Raw genomic sequence first — 15,616 nt, forward strand, 5'->3', positions numbered from 1 at the left:
CCACAACAGCTCCCGCCGTGCAGGGCTGAGGGGGGACCTGTCCCCAAGCCGTCCCGAGAGGGGGACACAGTGTGGGGACACAGCGTGGGGACAGATTGTGGGGACACAGTGTGGGGACACAGTGTAGGGACACAGTGCGGGGACACAGCGTGGGGACACAGCGTGGGGACAGATTGTGGGGACAGAGTGTGGGGACAGAGTGTGGGGACAGAGTGTGGGGACACAGCGTGCGGACACAGCGTGGGGACACAGTGCGGGGACACAGTGCGGGGACACAGTGCGGGGACACAGCGTGGGAACACTCCGAGCCCTGCAACAGCCCCGCTGTGCCCTGCACTGGGGCTCCCCGGTGTTGGAGGGGGACACCCCGGCGCCACAGGCCGGGAGAGCCGGGGCCGGGAGGATCGGGACTCCACCAAACAGGATTACGGAAAGTCAATTTACTGGACTCTCTTTTTCCTGCGTGCACAGCAGCTTTAGGCTGCGGGCCTGCCGGGGATGCTAATCTGGGCATCCCGCTAACCCCTTTCCGGCAGCGCCCACCTCCCCGGCCCTAATCCCCCCTCCCTGCACCTGCTGCACCCCCTGCCCACGCCACCGGGGTATTTGGGGCTGAGGTGACCACGGGCAGCCCCACACCGCAATCCCACACAGGGGAGCAGCTGGCGGGGGGGAGTTATTGATGCTGGGGGTGAACCCCCCAGGGAAATCAAGGAGAAGGAGGCAGCAGGGCTGCAGCGCTGAGCCCCTGCCCATCCATCACCCGGAGGTGGGCAGGGCCGGCTCCCGGCTCGGGAGAGCCAGCCCCGCTCCGGGCCGGGACCGGCCCGCTGAGCACCGCCCAAGGGACACGGCCAAGGCCGGGCGGGACAGACAGAGCTGGCAGGACACGGGTGCCAGCCCCACAACGCCTGGAGGCGTGACCGCGCGCAAACACTAAAGGAAAGATGGAGAGAGACGATTTATTTGACGGGCAGGTGAGGGAGGAAGGGCTGCAGGAGCCAGAGCTCCCAGCGGCGGAGCTGAGCGCCCTCCTCCCCATCCCGCCAGCCCTCGCCTCCCACCTGGGCAAAGTGAAGATATCAAGAAAAAGGCTCCAAATCGGATTGACACCCCCCCTCCCCCTTAATAAAGTTTATTATCGGCCGGGCTCTAATCCTTTTAAATCCCCCACGCGGGGGGATGGGCCAGGATTAGGGGAGGGCAGCGTAATCCCAATGAATTTGTTACAGGGGGATTTAGACAGCGCTGGGAGAGCAGATGGCCCCGGCCCTGGCTCTGGAAAACAACCATTTTCCTTAATGATTCCTAACAAGGATAAAAGGGCAGAGAGAATCGGGGACAGGCACAGGGGGCCCACACCCACGGAAGTCCTGGTCCCTAGGGATGCTGCCGTGTGTCTCCCTGCTCAGAGCACGGGCACGGTCAGCACTGAGCGGCAGCTCCACAGCTCGTGCCAACTTTTTTTCCTGCAGCTTCCTGGCCCCACATGCTTCCTCTGCCTCCCCTTGCTTGAGGAGAAACCAGGAGCCGTCCCAGCCCTGGGGATGTAGAGAGGGCAGCTGCCCAAAGGTGCATCGTCCCCAAGCAAAAGGCAGGAGAAAACATACAATAGTAATTAAAAATATTGAAAGGATTTTTAAACCGAGTGCTCTTCTCGGGATGGGGTGGAGGCAGGAGCAGGGACATCAGGAATGGGGCGGGGTAGTCCAGCATGCCCACGTGGCAGGGACCAGCTGACACAGCAGGGCAGGGCAGGCATCGGCAAAAATAATTTATTCCACTAAGACAAGCAGAGAACGAACAACAGCGTGGGGAGGGGGTGAGCAAAGATGGGAAGGCCCCGGGCCACATCTCAAAGAGAAGGGACACTAATTGCATCTGAACCCATGACTGCTGCCCCCACCCAGCAGCGTCCCCTTTTTGGGGGGCTAAACCTGCCCTCTCCTGGCCCCACTAGTGGTTGGACCCCAATGGGTGCTCTCCAGCACGGGACTGGGCTTCCCAGGTGAAACCAGCCCAGTACCAGGGAGCATCTGAGGGCAGCTGGGTGCCAAAACACAAACCACCGTTCATGTCCCAGCCCCCACACGCCCAAAAACATGGCACAATGACTTGGAAGGGGGATGCTCTGACACCTCCTTCCTCCCAAAAAGAGCCTTCCACCCCCTACCCCGGGTGAGGCAACTGCCTTGAGCAGGACAGCTCCTGAGGGGGACGTGCCAGAGCCCTGCCCACTGTGGGACTAAACGCTGTCCCAGGGCTGTCCTGCCTCAGCAGCTCACCCACCCTAGGAAGACCCCCGGGCCCCCAGCCCCTCTCAGGCCATGGGGAAGCCAGGGCGGCCTTTCCTGGCGCGGGTGCGGAGGCGGAAGAAGGTGTACATGCCCAGGAGGCACATGGAGGAGAGGAAGTACAGGGCCACACACAGGCTGATGTCCAGGCGGGAGAAGCCCAATCCAAGCACCCGCAGCCAGGGGCTCCTCCGCAGGCCCTCGCCAGCCTCCTCCTCCTCCTGATCCCGGAGCAGGACGCCGGGGGCGCGCCGGCGCTCCCTGCCCGCCGGCAGGGCCATGGTGTCCCGCTTGCTGATGCGGCGGCGCCGGCCCGCGGCCGCTCGCAGCGCCTGGCTCTTGAAGTGCTGCTCGCTGAAGGAATCCAGGTCCACGATGTCCTCGCCCTCCTCGCGCAGCTTGGGGTTCAGCCGCACGATGCTGGGGCGCCGCGGCTCGGGGGAGCCCGGGTGCCCCGGCACTCTCGGCTCTCCCTCCGCCTCCTTTTCCTCCTCTTCTCCTCTCCCCCTCTCCTCTCGCGAGCCCTCCGCGCCCAGCCTGGTGCCGGTCCCTTCCCTGGCCACGGGGATGGGGTCGGGCTCGGCATAGTCCATGTAGATGTTGGTCGGGGAGAAGTGTGCCTTGAGGAAGGTGACCACGGCCGGCTCCTCCCAGGCATGGACCCCCCGCTCCTCCTTGTGGCACTGGGGACACAAGTCCGGCGGAGGCCACTGCAGCTTGGGGAACTTGGGGTCCTCCGTGTCACCTCCTGCAGGGACCGGAGCCAGCAGCGAGGGGGTTAGAGGGGACATGTGATGCACCCTCCCCCTGTATCAACACCCCAGAGAATCCAGCAGCTGGGGATGGGGACATTTGGAGGAGCCTCCTCGGGAGGAGGGGTCCTCTGAGGGCACACAGCAGCTTTGGGAAGCTCCCTGTAAGGAGCATGTAAGATCCAACTGTATCTCTGGGGCCATCTGATGCTGCATGACCAGCTGCTGTCCCCTGGGATGGGGGACAATAACAACGGGATATCCCCACTGCTACACCCTGGAGCCATTTGCCAGACCCATCCAGGAGGAGGGAATGTTCCTCCAGCTCAGCTCCCCTGGTGGCAGCTCCCCTTACCCGCCAGGCGAGCGTTGACCTCGTTGTGGTGGGACCAGAGCCAGAGGATGGCCTCCTCCCTGCTGGCCACCTTGTCCATGGACTGGGCTGCCATGGCCTCAAAGTGCTCGGCGCACTCCTGGCAGCCGAAAAAGTGCCGGACGTAGCAGCGCATGGTGCTCAGCACCTCCAGGGGTAACTCTGGGGGAGCAGAGCACAGGGGTGAGCCTGGACCCCTCTGTGCCACCATCACAGTCACACAGCTGAGGTAGCAACCCCATACCCCAATTCTCTCTCTTGTCCCCCCATGGAAACTGCCCCTGGATGAGATGAAGAAGGGGGGGAAACAAGCTTTTGTCAACATGGAGCACCCCTATCCATGCCAGAGCTCAGCTGGACACTCCCTCCCTGAGCCCCTGATGCCCCCCAGGGACGGCAGTACCTTTGTCAGGGCCGTTCTGGGCAGCCTGCACAGTCAGCAGGTGGAAGATGGTCCAGAGCCCACAGGGGTAGCCACGGAAGTGGCGCTCACTGCCCTGGCAGCCCACCCAGGTCACGTTGGTGGGGAGCACCGAGGGGTGGGAGGCCTGGTGGACAGATGGACATGGTGTGATGGGGGTGGGAGGCAGGCAGTGCCAGCTGGGGAGCAAGGGGCAGGGGTAAGGAGAGCAGGGGCTGGGGGTCCCCACAGGCATCTTACATCTCTGTTATTCTTCATGGCCTCCTTCAAAACTGTGCGGGGCAGCTCGGGCTCTGTCCAGTTCCTCAGCCAGGCATCCAGAGTCTGCAGGTAGGTCTGCACGCAGGGGCGCCCTGGGAAGTACTGCAGAGGGGGGAGAGGGCTGAGAAAACACAGATTTCATCCTGGGAGCAACAGGGCAGCACCAGCATCCTCTCTGCTGCAGAGCAGCGTGGTCCTGGCAAGGTTTTGGTGCCTATCTCTGAGGGGCTGGGGGCTGCAGCTCGTCCCCCCACCCCGGGTGGCAAGGCCCCTGTGTGCATGTTCAGGCTCCAAGCCCCATTCCCATCTGAGGGAGGCAAAAAGCCACTCTGTCCGTAAGTCTGGCAAAGCCGATTAGCAGCTGCACTTTAAAACCACTCCTGGGAGAGGAGCAGCCTGGCAGCCTGTGCCACCAACAGACAGACAGACAGACTGACCTGTGGGGAGGAGGGGACACCAGCACACAGGAGAAGTGATGGAGAAGTGAAAAGAAGGAGGAGTGTGCTGAGTTTGAGCTGTTCTTCCTCCCAGGTCCATGGGGAATCACATGAAAAGACCCAAATTTGCAGGGGAATTATCTGTGACCTGACAGTTGTGCTGCAAACACAGTGCCCCCCAAAGGAGTTTGCTGTGTGATTCCCTGCCTCCAGGAACCATTTCCCCCCCATTAGGACTTGTCCCCCTTTCCTTTCCTTTAATACCTCTTGGGAGTGCAAGAGCTAAGGCTGGGCCCTGCTGGCTGAGCTCCCCCAGGCTGAGCCCTGGGCTGCAATCCTGGGGATGCTGCTCCGTCCTGTGGATGAGCAGGGCAATGGCAGTGCTGGCTCAGCGTCCCCGGGGAAGCACCAGCACCCACCACCCACTGCTGCAGCTCATCGAGGGGAAGGTTTACAGGAAGATTTAAAAATGGATCAAATAAAACCATTGCTGCTCCCCAGCACCCCAGCACACTTACACCCATGGGCAGGGAGCTGCTGTCACAGAGGTTTACTTCCCTATTTGTGTAGTTCACATTAAAGAGAGAAAGAGTGAGGGCAAGCAGAGGAGCCACATGAAGGTCTGAGGACTTAAGGCACATGTCTGGAGCTCTTTCCTGGGGGGCAGCAGATGGGGGTGGGAGCAGGGGGCGTCCTGAACATCAGTGAGGGCCACGCAAGGTCCAAACTGAGCGTGAGACCCTGGGTGACAAAGGAGGGAGCAAAGAAGGAGGGCATGGCCCCAGTCTGCCAAGCAGCCTGGGCTGTGACAGGGATTGGGGATGGAGACAGGACTCCTGCAGGCCCAGTGGAGGAACTAGCCAAATGCAGCAGGACTCTTCACAGCAGGAAATTAAACTGCCCTGCTTGTGCTGGCTCAAAGCTCTCAGTCACTTCAGCTGTGCCAGGCCCAACATAGAAGAAAAAAGGAGACCTTAAATTAGACTTGTCTGGAGCCTGACTCAGAGTGGGAGTTCCTTTCCTGGACTATTATCAAAGGAGCCTGCAGAGATTGGCTCCTTGAGCTGAGCAACCAGATCAGAGCAACAAACCCCTCAGAGAGGTGACAGCCTCTCTCCTCAAAAGACCTCCTGCCTCAACACCTCCTACAAGCCATGATCCCACTGCCACCAAAACTGGCAACACCCACCTTGTTTGAAACACTCTTAGCTCCCACTGGGACTCTGGGCTGAGTTTGGAGATCCACATGGATGAGGACTGCCACGGGATACACCGAGCACCAGGACACAGGGCCCACACCAGACTGCCACGCTTCACTACCTGTGAGTGCTGGGGCACGGTGGCCTGCACTGTTTGCATTTCATAGACAAATGGAGGCACAGGCAGTTCCCCTCCCAACACCCAGAGCTCCTCACCTTCACCAGCGTGGCCACGTAGCACTTGAAGGCAGCCAGCTGTGCTCCCGACAGCGAGGAGGGACGGGCAGCCTCCACCCGCAGCGAGTAGTGCAGCGCCGACTCCAGGTCGGCCATGTACAGCTTGGAGCTGGGGAGGGCAGCGCAACACGAGGCTCCATCAGCCACGGAGCTAATCCTTACAAACCCCAGGGCTTCTCCCAGCTCCCAGCCCCTCGCCCGCCCGGCCCCGGTTTGCCCAGCAGGGGGAGGGCTCTCACCGGTCGGCTCGCAGAGGATGTGACACGCGGTCGCTGTCGTTGAGGTTGCTGGCCGTGGCGTTCAGCTTGTAGGAGCCGCGGGTGATGCCCGTGAGCGTGCGCAGGTAGTAGGTGTAGAAGGAGCGTGCCTCTATGTGCCTGCCAGGAAGGAGAAGCACTAAGTCCCTCGTCCCACCCAAACCTGACCCCAAGGAGATGAAGGCTCAGCCAAGTGGGTAGTTCAGGCCTGGGGAGGGAGCTTGGGGTGCTCCATACTCTCCATCTGCCCCAGCAGTGGGTAGACTTACACACATCCTGGAGCAGAGCTGAGCCCCAGGTAGCCGTATCATGCCACCTCCAGGCAGATGTGGGAACAGAATGGCTCAGTCACAAGGATTTTCCCTTGCTCCAGCTCCAGCCAGGGCTGGCAGTGCAGTTCAATGCCCAGCAGCAACCTCCCACCAGCCTCCTCTACTCAGCCAGTCCCGTTCCTAATGCACCTTCCCACAGGTACAAAGGAGCACAGAGAGATGGGGCACAAGGCTGGCACCCCTGCAGCACCCCCAGAGCCACCCTGCCGTGCCCCACACTCACACAGGCAGGCGGGAGAAGGAGCCGTTGCGGAGGAGCAGGTATCCAGAGGGGAAGGAGGTGACACCAAACTTCTGCACGAGCTCCTCCTCGCTGCTCAGCACCCTCCTCACCGCGATGTTCTCGTACTGCAGCATGTCCAGGGCCACCTGCAAGCCCCAGGGTCAGATGAGGAGGGCAGAGGGATTCCCCAGCCCCACCAGGGAGGCAGCAGAGCTGTTCAGTGCCCTGTGTAACATCTGGCACTGGCTAAGCTGTGTGCAAACTGGGCAGGTGGGCTTTTCCTGGAGAGAGCTGCCCTGCCACAGGCACCCAGGAGTTATCATGCAGCAGGTACACAGGCTCCAAGAGAAGTGGGGATAAATGGAGCTGTACCCACCTCTCTGCCCACGAAGGAGTTGCTCTTCTCAAAGATGAGTGCCAAGTACTGGTCCTTGTTCCTCTGGAAGAAGGTGCGAACCTCCTCGGCGCTGCAAGAGACAGGAGGACGGCAGCAGGTGCCCTGGAATCAGCAGGATGCTCTGCCCTCCCCCTCACAAGGAGCTCCAGCCTTGCTCGCTGGGATTTGGCAGGGAATGCTGCTGCAGGATCAGCCCCACTGAGCAGGCAACTCCTCCTGCTGAAGTTTCCAGCCTAGTTTTCTGCTCTGGTTCACAGGCTTTGAGAAAACCCACTGGGCTTGGCCAAGGAGGTAGAAAACAAAGCAAAGGCAGGGCAGGGCAGGAGGGAGCTGTAGGCTCACCCAGGGGAAAAAAACAGCAATGAACTTGAACCAGGGCTGGTTTGTTTTTGTCTAAGACACAGAGGCACCAGAGTACCTGAGGCAGGTGCCTGCCTCGACCATTGCTCTGGAAAATCCAAAGGCTCCTTCTCAGGACTGACAATGCAGCAACTGCTTGCATCCAGCAAGGACAACTCAGATACCAACAAAATTGTACAACAGAATCAAGAAAACCCTTTTTCAGGACAGGAGAGAGCTTCTAACACAGCCTGACACAGCACGGTATGAGACTGCCATGTCCCAAAGACCCTGGGGCCAGGAAGTGCTTGCTCTAAGTAAGTCTGATGAGCAGGTTCGTTAGATGTGACAACATGGCCCATGGACACAGCTCTATACTGGCCAAGTCATCTCCCTGGGACCTGGGTGATGCAGTAGCTGCTCCTTGCTCATTCTGGGTTCAGGATTTCCCCAGAAACCTCCTCCCCATGGGACAGAGGCCACCCTGGCCCCCTGCTGCCCCTACCTTGCTGGCTCCAGCGGAGGACAGGCGGGTGGCCAGGCATCCTGGCTCTGCTCAAGGTTGGTGATGATGGCGTGGCGCAGGTCCTCGACAGTGGCACTGGGATCTGCAGGGGGACAGGACACCAAGGGGTCAGCCCTGGGGAAGCCAATCCCAGGGGCTGAGCCCAGGGAAGCTGCTTGGAGCTGCCCCCCAGAGCTCTCTGATATTGTAGTATATGGGAGGTGTGGGCAGCAGGGCCATTCACACCCAGGGTAGAAAACCCCACGGCTCTGAATACTCACTGGTAATCCTTATCCCATCCTCTGGCTTCTTGCTAAAAGCTCTGAAGAACTGAAAGGGGAAAAAAAAACACAAGGGGAAACTGGAGTGAGTGTTTGGAGTGGAACAGGAGGCAGTGCAACCCAGCAGGATGAGGCTCCCTGTAGACCAGCTCTGCCCCAGTTTCCCCACAGCATGCTATCTGACATCAGCCAGCACAGAGGGAGCTCCCAGCCATGTCCCCATCTTTTGGGGCATCCCCTCAGAGAGGAAGGATGCAGGCATGGGCTGGGAGCCATGTCTAGCCAAGGGCTGAGCACTGGCAGGCAGTGGAGCAGGTTTCTCCAGGAGTCCCAGGGAGGCAGCTGGAACCTTCCCAGTCCTACAAACCAGTCTCCCTGCTCCAGAGCTCTGACAAGGTAGGAAAAAGAGGGTTTTCCCACTCCTGGCCTCCCACAGTGGCTCCAGTACCCAGGGCAGCAACACCAGGTTGCATCAGGCAGGTGTTTGCTTTGCAGGCTGGGCTGGGAGCTGGGACTGTTTGCAAAAGGTGCTCGGCAGGGACACAGGATGTGAAGCAAGTGACATCTTGGCACGGCCACATCAGCACAATGTCCCTGCCCCAGGAGATGTTTCCATCAGTGTCCCAGGGCAGGAGGCACCCAGTGAGACCCCAGGGCAGGGCTGGGGCCAAGCCAACCAGCCTGAAAAACCCCAAATCTGGCCCCACCTGGAGCTGAGCCTGTAAGCTGGGACTGAGGGCATGTCTGATAAAACCCTCATCCTGCCCATTCTATCTCAAGGCAATCCTGGTTTTAAATGCTGGTTGTGGCACCTGGAGTGCTTTGGTTTCATTGCTTGTGTTGGAGCAAGGCTCCGTTTGCAGTGGGAAGCTCTGCAGAAGCTGTGTTGACACAGCTAAAGGGCTGGGCACAGGCCCAGGAGCAGGGGTGGCTCCTTGCCAGCCAGCACAGGAGGCTCCCAGGAGTTCCAGCCTCCTGCAGCATCCCTGTGCCCTCCTTCAAAACCTGTGCCTGCAACCTCTCTCTGCCCTCAAGCAGCCTTTCTTAAGTGTTTCCATCTCAGGATTCAGAGTCTCCCTCATCCTAGCAGAGATCCAGCCTCTGTGTTTCACCACAAAACACCGTTTTGGCTTTCCCCCCTCCTTGTTGCTCCATCGCTCAGCAGTTACACCGGCTGCAGCCAGGACACAGCATTGTTTTGGGGAAGGGTGAAACAGCTTCATCCTGCAAAGCCCCAAGGAGAGCATTTTGGTGCAATATCCCTGTCAAGCCAATTGAGCAAGACAGGGACAGGCCAGAAGGCAAAGCACAGTGAAGCCCAGCCAGTACTCGGCACACACAGCCTCACCTTCATGGTGGGGAAGCCGGTTATCCCAAAATCAGAGCACACTTGTTGGTTGTCCTCGTCAGCACAGTCGATGGCTGCCAGGATCACTGCAGGCCTCCACTCTGTGGGGACAGAGGATGAGGTCAGCACACTCAGCACCCCCACGGCCCCAAAAACCACCCTCCTCCCTATGAGTGATTTCAGAGACAGGAGGGATCTCCAGGGGTAGAGATCCTCCTGTCCCAAAACCACTGCTTGCCCCTCACAGGACAGTGACTGATGGTTTCCAAGCCCAAACACCAGGGCTGTGCTCTGTGCTGGTGTGTGGTGCCCTACTTTCCAGGCAGCAGGAACACAGGGAAAGCTGTGTGAGGCGGGAGCCGGCTTTGCACACCCTGCTCTGCCAGTGCTGGAGCACAGGCAGCTCTACCCAACACTGCCTGCCCGGCTGGTTCTGCCTGTCCAGCCTCTGCCCCAGCTCCCGGGAAGAGGACACCAGGAGAAGGGGAGGGATGGCTAGCCACAGCTCAGGGAGAGCAAGGAACACAGGCTCCAGTTTGTCTCACCCCAGACCAAGGGCATAGCTGATAACCAAGAGGGAACAACCCAAAACCAGCAGCCAGGCCAGAGCACTGCAGCAGAGCCTGCCCAGGTTCTGAGCACCCACTCCCCATTTGTGACTCCCCAGTGAAGACCAGCATGCCCCTGGGGTAATACAAGAGGGGGCATGGAGGTATTTTAAGCAGCAGTCTCTGAAAACCAGCAGGAAAATGGAGAATAAAGCTCTGAAATGGTTTATTTTTAGTGTAAAGGACACCTTGCCTATCCTGAGAGTGGGAAGGGAGGGACATGGCACTGGCACGCAGACAGAGCCCACGCTGCCCTAGGCCAGGAGCATGCTGGAGGCAGGGAAACACTGTCCCGTGTCGCAGGTGACGGGACAGGTGAGCTGCTTCCCACTGCCCTGGCACTCGTGGCACAGGAGAGCTGGTGACAAGCCCTGCTGCAGGGAGCCAGGCATGTTCCTATACTCATCTGCACGTGGTGTCCACAGGTCACCCTAGCATCCTCCCCGTCCAGCGCACTCCTATGAACATCCACCCGTGGGAATGGCAGCGAGGCTGCTGAGCAGCACGGGGGTGGCTTCCCCGCCCCGCCTCCATGGGCACACCATCCGCGCTCAGCCTCTGGAGCAGGGAGCCCTGGGGGAGCCCTCTTTTGGAGAGAGGCCAGGAGAGCCGGCATTGCCCCGCGGGGCGCGGGCACGCACCCCATTCCTCACATCCTGCCCGTTGGGGAGCTCTGACGGCATCCCCAGGGAGGGACGGCATCCCCTCGGAGGGACGGGATGCCCGGCCGGCCGCCTGACTCATGCGGCAGCCAGCGCGCTGTATCAATTAGTGCAATAACAGGGAGAACCCCGGGATGCCGGGGGAGGCAGGATGAGTCCCGGCAGGACGAGGGGCCCAGCAGCGGGGTGTGCGGGTCCCCAGGCGCGGCTGGCACCGGCCAGGCCGGGCATCAAGGTCAAGCCGGGAACAAACCAGCTGGGATCAGCGCCCAGCAACCTGCTGTCCCTATCCCTGCTGGCACCGGGAGCAGCGGGGCTCAGGGAAGGTCTGCCTGGGCAGGCTCAGCCTGAGCTTCTCCCTGCCAAAGGGGGTGCAGGGATGCTGCTAAGCCAGGCCTGGGTATCGTGGGGGGGAAACCTGGACACCGACAGGGCGCGGGGCCTTCCCACCCGGCTGACGTTCCAGGGAGGCTGGAGCTGGGCCGCAGGGGGATCCCGGGGAGCTGACAGAGAGAGGGTAGAGCAGAGCGGATTGAGGGACGGCAGTGGGAAAGACACGGGATGTAGGGATGCTCACAGGAACGAGGATGCAGAGCCCGGGATGCAGGGAGGATTTAAGGGTGCGGGCAGAGAGGAAGAGGACGACCGGGCAAGGACACAGGAGGGATTGGAGGATGCTCCCGGTCTTGGGGGAAGCGGGACCCCTTGTGCAGGGGCGCAGGGAGGAGGATTTAGGGGTGCTGAGATAAACAGAGATGATGTGAACAGAGGTGCAGGGGAATTTGAGAGTGCAGGGCCAGAGACACCGGGTGCTGACGGAAGGGGACAGAGACAGGGATAAGGGGTGGAGGGTAACAAGGTCAAGGGCACGGGGGGATCGGGGAGCCGATGGGGAAGGCAGGCGGGGATGGGGGGAAGGGGGGCCAGCGCGGCCGGGGACTCACCGCGGATGTCGTGGGCCAGGGCCCGCCATGTGGGCGCAAAGTGGATGCAGTGCCCGCACCAGGAGGCGAAGAACTCGACGGCCCAAGCGCTACTGGAGCCCAGCAGCCGCTCCTCCGCCCCCGGCCCCAGCAGATCCAGGGGGTCAGAGGCCGAGTAGAGGCGGCCGGGCCGCGCCGCGGGCACCCGGAGCAGCAGGAAAAGCAGCAGGAGCGGCGGGAGAGCCGCCGGCCCCCCGCGGCCCCCGGCCCGCGACCGCCGCCGCCACATCGCCCGCCAGGCCGGCCGGCACCGCCCGGAGCCGCCTTTAGCGCCCGGAGCCGCACGTAGCACCGCCCCCGGGGCGGGGCCGGGGCCGGGGCGGGGCCGGCGCGGGGAAGCCCCACAGCGGCCGCGTGCCCACAGCCCCGGCACCGGGCCTCGGTAGGCCTGCGGCCCCCTCGCGTCATGGAGAGGAGCCCAGTACTGCCCTCCTCACCCCCCAGCTTTTGCTGCGGTGTTACCCTTCCGTGAGGGGACAAACGGCATGAAATGATACAATTCTGATAAAGTGATGACTGCCCAGGGAGGTAGCGGAGTCAGGGTCCCTGGAGGTGTTCAAGGAAAGAGTGGACGTGGCTCTGAGTGACACGGTCTGGTTGGCAGGGTAGTGTTGGGGCACAGGCTGGACTCGGTGATTTAGGTCTTTTCCAACCTAAATGAATCTGTGATGGTGCAATAGTGAAGGCAGCTGATTCAGCCCCAAAATGCATTTTGTCACCAACATGAGCACCCCGAGGGCAGCGCCCTGGTCAGATGCCCTGACATCAGCCAGCGTCACTGGGCACCACCTGGACAGCCTGTGGAATGGGCAGCCTGCAGACATCCCTGCCCTCTCCCCAAACCTGCCAGCAATACTCAGCAAGGATATCCAGTGACACCCACAAAATCCAGCTCTACATCTCAAAAAAGCAGCCTTCTCCCCCCAGTGGCCCCATCAATGGAATGTCTTCAAACTGAGAGTTAGATTAGATATTAGGAAAAAAAATCTTCCCTGTAAGGACAGTGAGGCTCTGGCACAGGTTGCCCAGAGAAGCTGTGGATGCCCCATCCCTGGAAATGTTCAGGGCCAGGCTGGATGGAACTTGGAGCAACCTGTGGTAGTGGAAGGGTCGGCAGGATAACGTAGCTAGATGTTCTTTAAGATCCTTTCCAACCCAGGCCGTCCAGGATTCTGTGATTCCATCCTCCCAGCCAGGCCAAGCCGTGCCCTCGCTCACGCACGCACACACGTCACCGGCTCCCAGCCCCAGACGGAAGGTGCCCGTTGTTCAGTGCCCCGGGGCAGAGCCAGGCACTGCCAGGGTGGACACAGCCCCAAAATCCAGCCCTCCGCTCCCTCCCCAGCCCCTGAGGCCAGGGAACCTCTGGCAATGGGGGTGCCCATGGCTGCTGAGGGCTTGTTGCTGGCTCTGTCCCCAGGAAGGCCATTATCCGTGCTGGGCCCCACCTAGGCATTTTAGGCGGACTTGCCATGCTAGAAAAACAAGCCTGCCAGAGCCCGGGCTCGCCGAGGGCAGGGGCTCCACACGGGGCACAGCTCCAGGAAACGACAGGGCTCCCTGACACAGGCTGGCCTAGGGGATGGAGCATGGTAGACACAACCCAGGGGATTGCTCCCACCCATCTTCTGTGGGGCCAGGCTGATGGGAACAGGGCCGAAAATGGTCTGCTCCAGCCCTGTCAGCTGTAATTAAGTCCTTAAGGGATTATCACGCCTCATTGTCTAACCAGGAGGCAGAGAGACACAGCCTAGCCTGTGCAGGGCTGCTCTCAAAGGTGGTACCTACTACTGACAGAGACTTTGCCAGGACTTGTCCTCATCCAGCTGGTGATTAAAATGCAAAAATCCCCAGGTTCAGGGAGATCACCACCGTTATCTTCCCCCTAGGTTAAAGCCTTATTTTAAGGGCTCATCAGCTTGATTAGGTTACCAAGGCAAGAGAGAGGTGCTCAGCACTAGCGTAATTGCCAGCATCCTTCCCAACCAGCTCACCCCTTCCTTCCAGGCAGCCCAAATTCCTTGAATCCTTTTTTTAGATGCAAAAGCAAGGTGAAGGGGCAAGAGCCCACAGCGCAGCCCGGGGCTCCGGCTCCTTTGGAGGTGAGCCATGCCATTGCTCATCCCCTGAGCCTGGGGTGGGGATGCTCCTGCTTCCTGCTGCCCTGGGAACAGCTGGGCTGCTACCCACGACCCTACTGCCCAGCTGGCACGTCCCATCCCCAAGGCTCCCCAGGTAATAGCCTCCTTCAGCAGCAGGGTGTGGAGTTTTCCAGGCACAGACTTGCCCAAAAATCCTTTTTTTTCCTTTGAATGCTGCTGCAAAGCAAGAGATGAGGCTTTTCTTGCACCTCAGACTGGGAAGAGACATATTTTCATTGCAGAACACCCTGACACAGGGCATGGCCTGTGAAGCCAAAGATGAAGCAGAGGCTTTGAAATAACTCTTTTTTAAAGCTGGATTTGAAAGCAACTAAGATGAAATAATAGCAGTCAAGAACCAGTAGAAGTCTGGGGAGGTTTTAGAAATGCCTTCCCAGTGCTCTCTGCCTTTTTGTCCTCTCTGGCTGCCAATGGAACCTGCAGGTAGCAAACAGGACACAGGTGCTGGGTGATGCTGGATGCTCACCTGCTGAGCCCCAGCCAGCCCTAAAAGGTCAGCTTTAGGCTCCCACTGCACATTTAGGAACCTGCTTGGTTTTCACAGCAGAGCCTTCAGTCCCTACCTCAGCATCCTTAACTCTGGGGAGAGTTGTGCTTCATTCTGTAGCAAGGCCATGGGATGACCACAGAGATTCCTGTGCTGCACCATCTCTATGCAGCAGCTGAGCACTGGCTTTAGTTCATTAAGCTCTGAAATCTCCTTTCCCAGACTAACACCCAGCAGGAATCTCCTCGAAGTCAGTGAGGCGTGGACAACATCAACAGGCTGAGAACCTCAAAAGGCAGCCACAATCTCACCAAAATAATTTAAGCTCTGCAGAACTTGTTTCATGCACCTAAAATGGATCATTTTCAGACACAAAGCCACTCAGCTCACCTCTGTTCTGGGTTAGACAGGAGACAAGGAAAGAGTGGTTAGATGTTATGTGTTCAGCCCTTGAAGCGATGGAAAAAATTAAATTTCAGAAAATGGAGAAAGGCTTTTATTGTCGATTTTTAAAAGCATGAATCTGTCTATAAAATGTTCTGAATGGCCAGGTGAGCAGACCCAGGACCTCCTCATTCCCCTTTAGTTGTGAAGGTTCAGGGCCACAGGTTGATCCTGAAATGGACTTTCTTCTTGAAAATTAGAGAACACGTTCCTACCTAATTGTGTGATTCCAGGAACTGACTCCAAGGAAAACACGCAACCAATGCAAGACTCATGATACAATCACGGCAACCCCGTCACTGGCATTTCGGAGCCTGCTCTGAGAGGTTTGCATCCAACAGCCCTGCAAGCACCTTGGAAATACCAGCTGCAGAAGAAGCTCAGCAGTTTTCCTTTCTCCAGACTTCACAGGATGATGAACTCAAGGAAGTCCTCTTTGATCTGCAGCACGGCACTGCTTAAATCGTGGTCCTTCTGTGAATAAAAAGCCTCACTTCCCTCAGAGAGCGACGGAAAATTGCGTCACCTGCCACCTCCCTGACATTCCAATCCAGGTGGCACTTTTTCCTTGGTGGCACAAGTCACACCTCAGTTGAGACATGGCTTCTGACAAG

General features: G+C 59.4%; 1 protein-coding gene across 1 annotated transcript; it reads right to left on the reverse strand.

Annotated features, from left to right (window-relative positions):
- Window positions 1-1,761: 1,761 nt before the first annotated feature.
- Window positions 1,762-12,165, reverse strand: QSOX1 (quiescin sulfhydryl oxidase 1). Its single transcript, XM_036388135.2, has 12 exons — window positions 11,871-12,165; window positions 9,657-9,757; window positions 8,309-8,357; window positions 8,028-8,130; window positions 7,163-7,253; window positions 6,787-6,932; window positions 6,214-6,351; window positions 5,954-6,083; window positions 4,081-4,203; window positions 3,823-3,967; window positions 3,402-3,581; window positions 1,762-3,042 (listed from the first exon to the last, which is right to left on the reverse strand). Exons 1-12 carry the CDS (start codon window positions 12,136-12,138, stop codon window positions 2,321-2,323), a joined length of 2,196 nt encoding a protein of 731 aa, XP_036244028.1. The 5' UTR covers window positions 12,139-12,165; the 3' UTR covers window positions 1,762-2,320.
- Window positions 12,166-15,616: the final 3,451 nt, after the last annotated feature.

Source organism: Molothrus ater, chromosome 9 (assembly GCF_012460135.2).
Source record: "Molothrus ater isolate BHLD 08-10-18 breed brown headed cowbird chromosome 9, BPBGC_Mater_1.1, whole genome shotgun sequence".
In the NCBI taxonomy this organism is placed as follows: domain Eukaryota; kingdom Metazoa; phylum Chordata; class Aves; order Passeriformes; family Icteridae; genus Molothrus; species Molothrus ater.